The sequence below is a fragment of the Acanthisitta chloris genome, unplaced genomic scaffold (assembly GCF_000695815.1).
Source record: "Acanthisitta chloris isolate BGI_N310 unplaced genomic scaffold, ASM69581v1 scaffold5585, whole genome shotgun sequence".
Taxonomy (NCBI): Eukaryota; Metazoa; Chordata; class Aves; order Passeriformes; family Acanthisittidae; genus Acanthisitta; species Acanthisitta chloris.
Genome location: NW_008674174.1, coordinates 55,197 through 56,581, shown reverse-complemented (window position 1 = coordinate 56,581; position 1,385 = coordinate 55,197). Strand labels below are relative to the sequence as shown.

Below are 1,385 nucleotides of genomic sequence, written 5' to 3'. Positions count from 1 at the left end.
CGAATCTCTTCTCATCTTGGTTTTATTATCTAGTTATAGCATCCTCATAAAACAGGACTGTCTTAATATTTGGGGTACAAATAAGTTGCAATTTACTGGCCACAGGTTGACCTGGAGACGTTAGGGTTGAACTTCATATCATATTGAAGTAACATGCAGCTGTTTGTTTTAGACATAGCATTATACATTATCTTTCATTTCTTTACTTCTAGGGTCTGAGGTGGTTGGCTTTGATGGGAAAAGTTGTCTAATTTACACATTTAATCAAAAACTCATGAATGAACTGAAAGACATGATTTCTCTGAAGTTTAAGACAATGCAAAGTGATGGAATTCTCCTCCACAGAGAAGGACAAAATGGAGACCACATCACCCTGGAGTTAACTAAAGGGAAGCTGTCCCTGCTCATTAATTTAGGTAACAGCTACAGTCTCATAAAGTCTAATACAGTTATTGGGTATTATTTGACTGAAACTCCTTTAAATTTGTTAAGTGGATTATTAATGTATAGAGTATGATAAACTAGCGGTATATGTTTGAATAATTATATTTTTAATGAAATTAATAGTTTTTATTTTTCTTCTTTCAAGGTGATACTAAAACTCATCCTTCTAATGCCCAAATTAATATTACACTGGGCAGCCTTTTGGATGATCAGCACTGGCATTCTGTTCTCATTGAGCACTTTAACAATCAAGTAAACTTTACAGTGGATAAACACACTCATCATTTTCATGCAAAAGGAGAATTCAGTTATTTGGACCTTGATTATGAGGTGTGAAAATTACCTTTCCTTTATTACACGTATTACCTTTGTTATGCAAATGCAGTGAAGCAGGCAAATGAGACAGAATTTAAGGAAGTTTGTAGTGCTTAAGACCTTAGGGATTTTCAGTCTCCAAAAGGAATGAATCAAAGAAAAAGAGATGTTCTTAGAGTACTAATCCTCCACTAGACTCGCAAATCAATATTTTCAAAAGACCATCTTTTTCATCTCAGAATTCATTATTTCAATATCTTTGTTTCATTAGAGCTGCAAATGTGGTAAACAGTATGTAAACATAATGAATGAGACCCAAGTCAATCTTATTATTTTATGATTATTAATATTACAAATGTAAAGCTTCATGAAAATTACAATAAATCAGCATAAAACCATTTAAAAAATGTTTATATTAAGACTTCAATCCCAGTTAGATCTGACAAATATGCTGTGAAAAAATCTTGCTGACAAAAATGGTAGATTCATGAAAAGGAGTAGATGTAATGTGCTGTGAAAATTTCCCACCTATGGTTAAAGATACAACTATTTCACAGTTGTAATCTGATGACTGACTGCTTTATGTTTGACCCTGTCCTGTTTATTGGATGAGACAATGAGTGATA

The 1,385-nt window shown here is 32.8% G+C and overlaps 1 protein-coding gene across 1 annotated transcript in view; it reads left to right on the top strand.

Moving 5' to 3' along the window:
- Positions 1-212: 212 nt before the first annotated feature.
- LOC103802702 (contactin-associated protein-like 4) overlaps positions 213-1,385 on the top strand; it is a gene marked incomplete at both ends in the record, with an annotated part of 52,592 nt that continues 51,419 nt past the window's right edge. Inside the window, 2 exons of the mRNA XM_009075221.1 lie at positions 213-416; positions 590-774. Coding sequence (XP_009073469.1) covers positions 213-416; positions 590-774 — 389 coding nt within the window. The remainder of the gene's footprint in view (positions 417-589; positions 775-1,385) is intronic.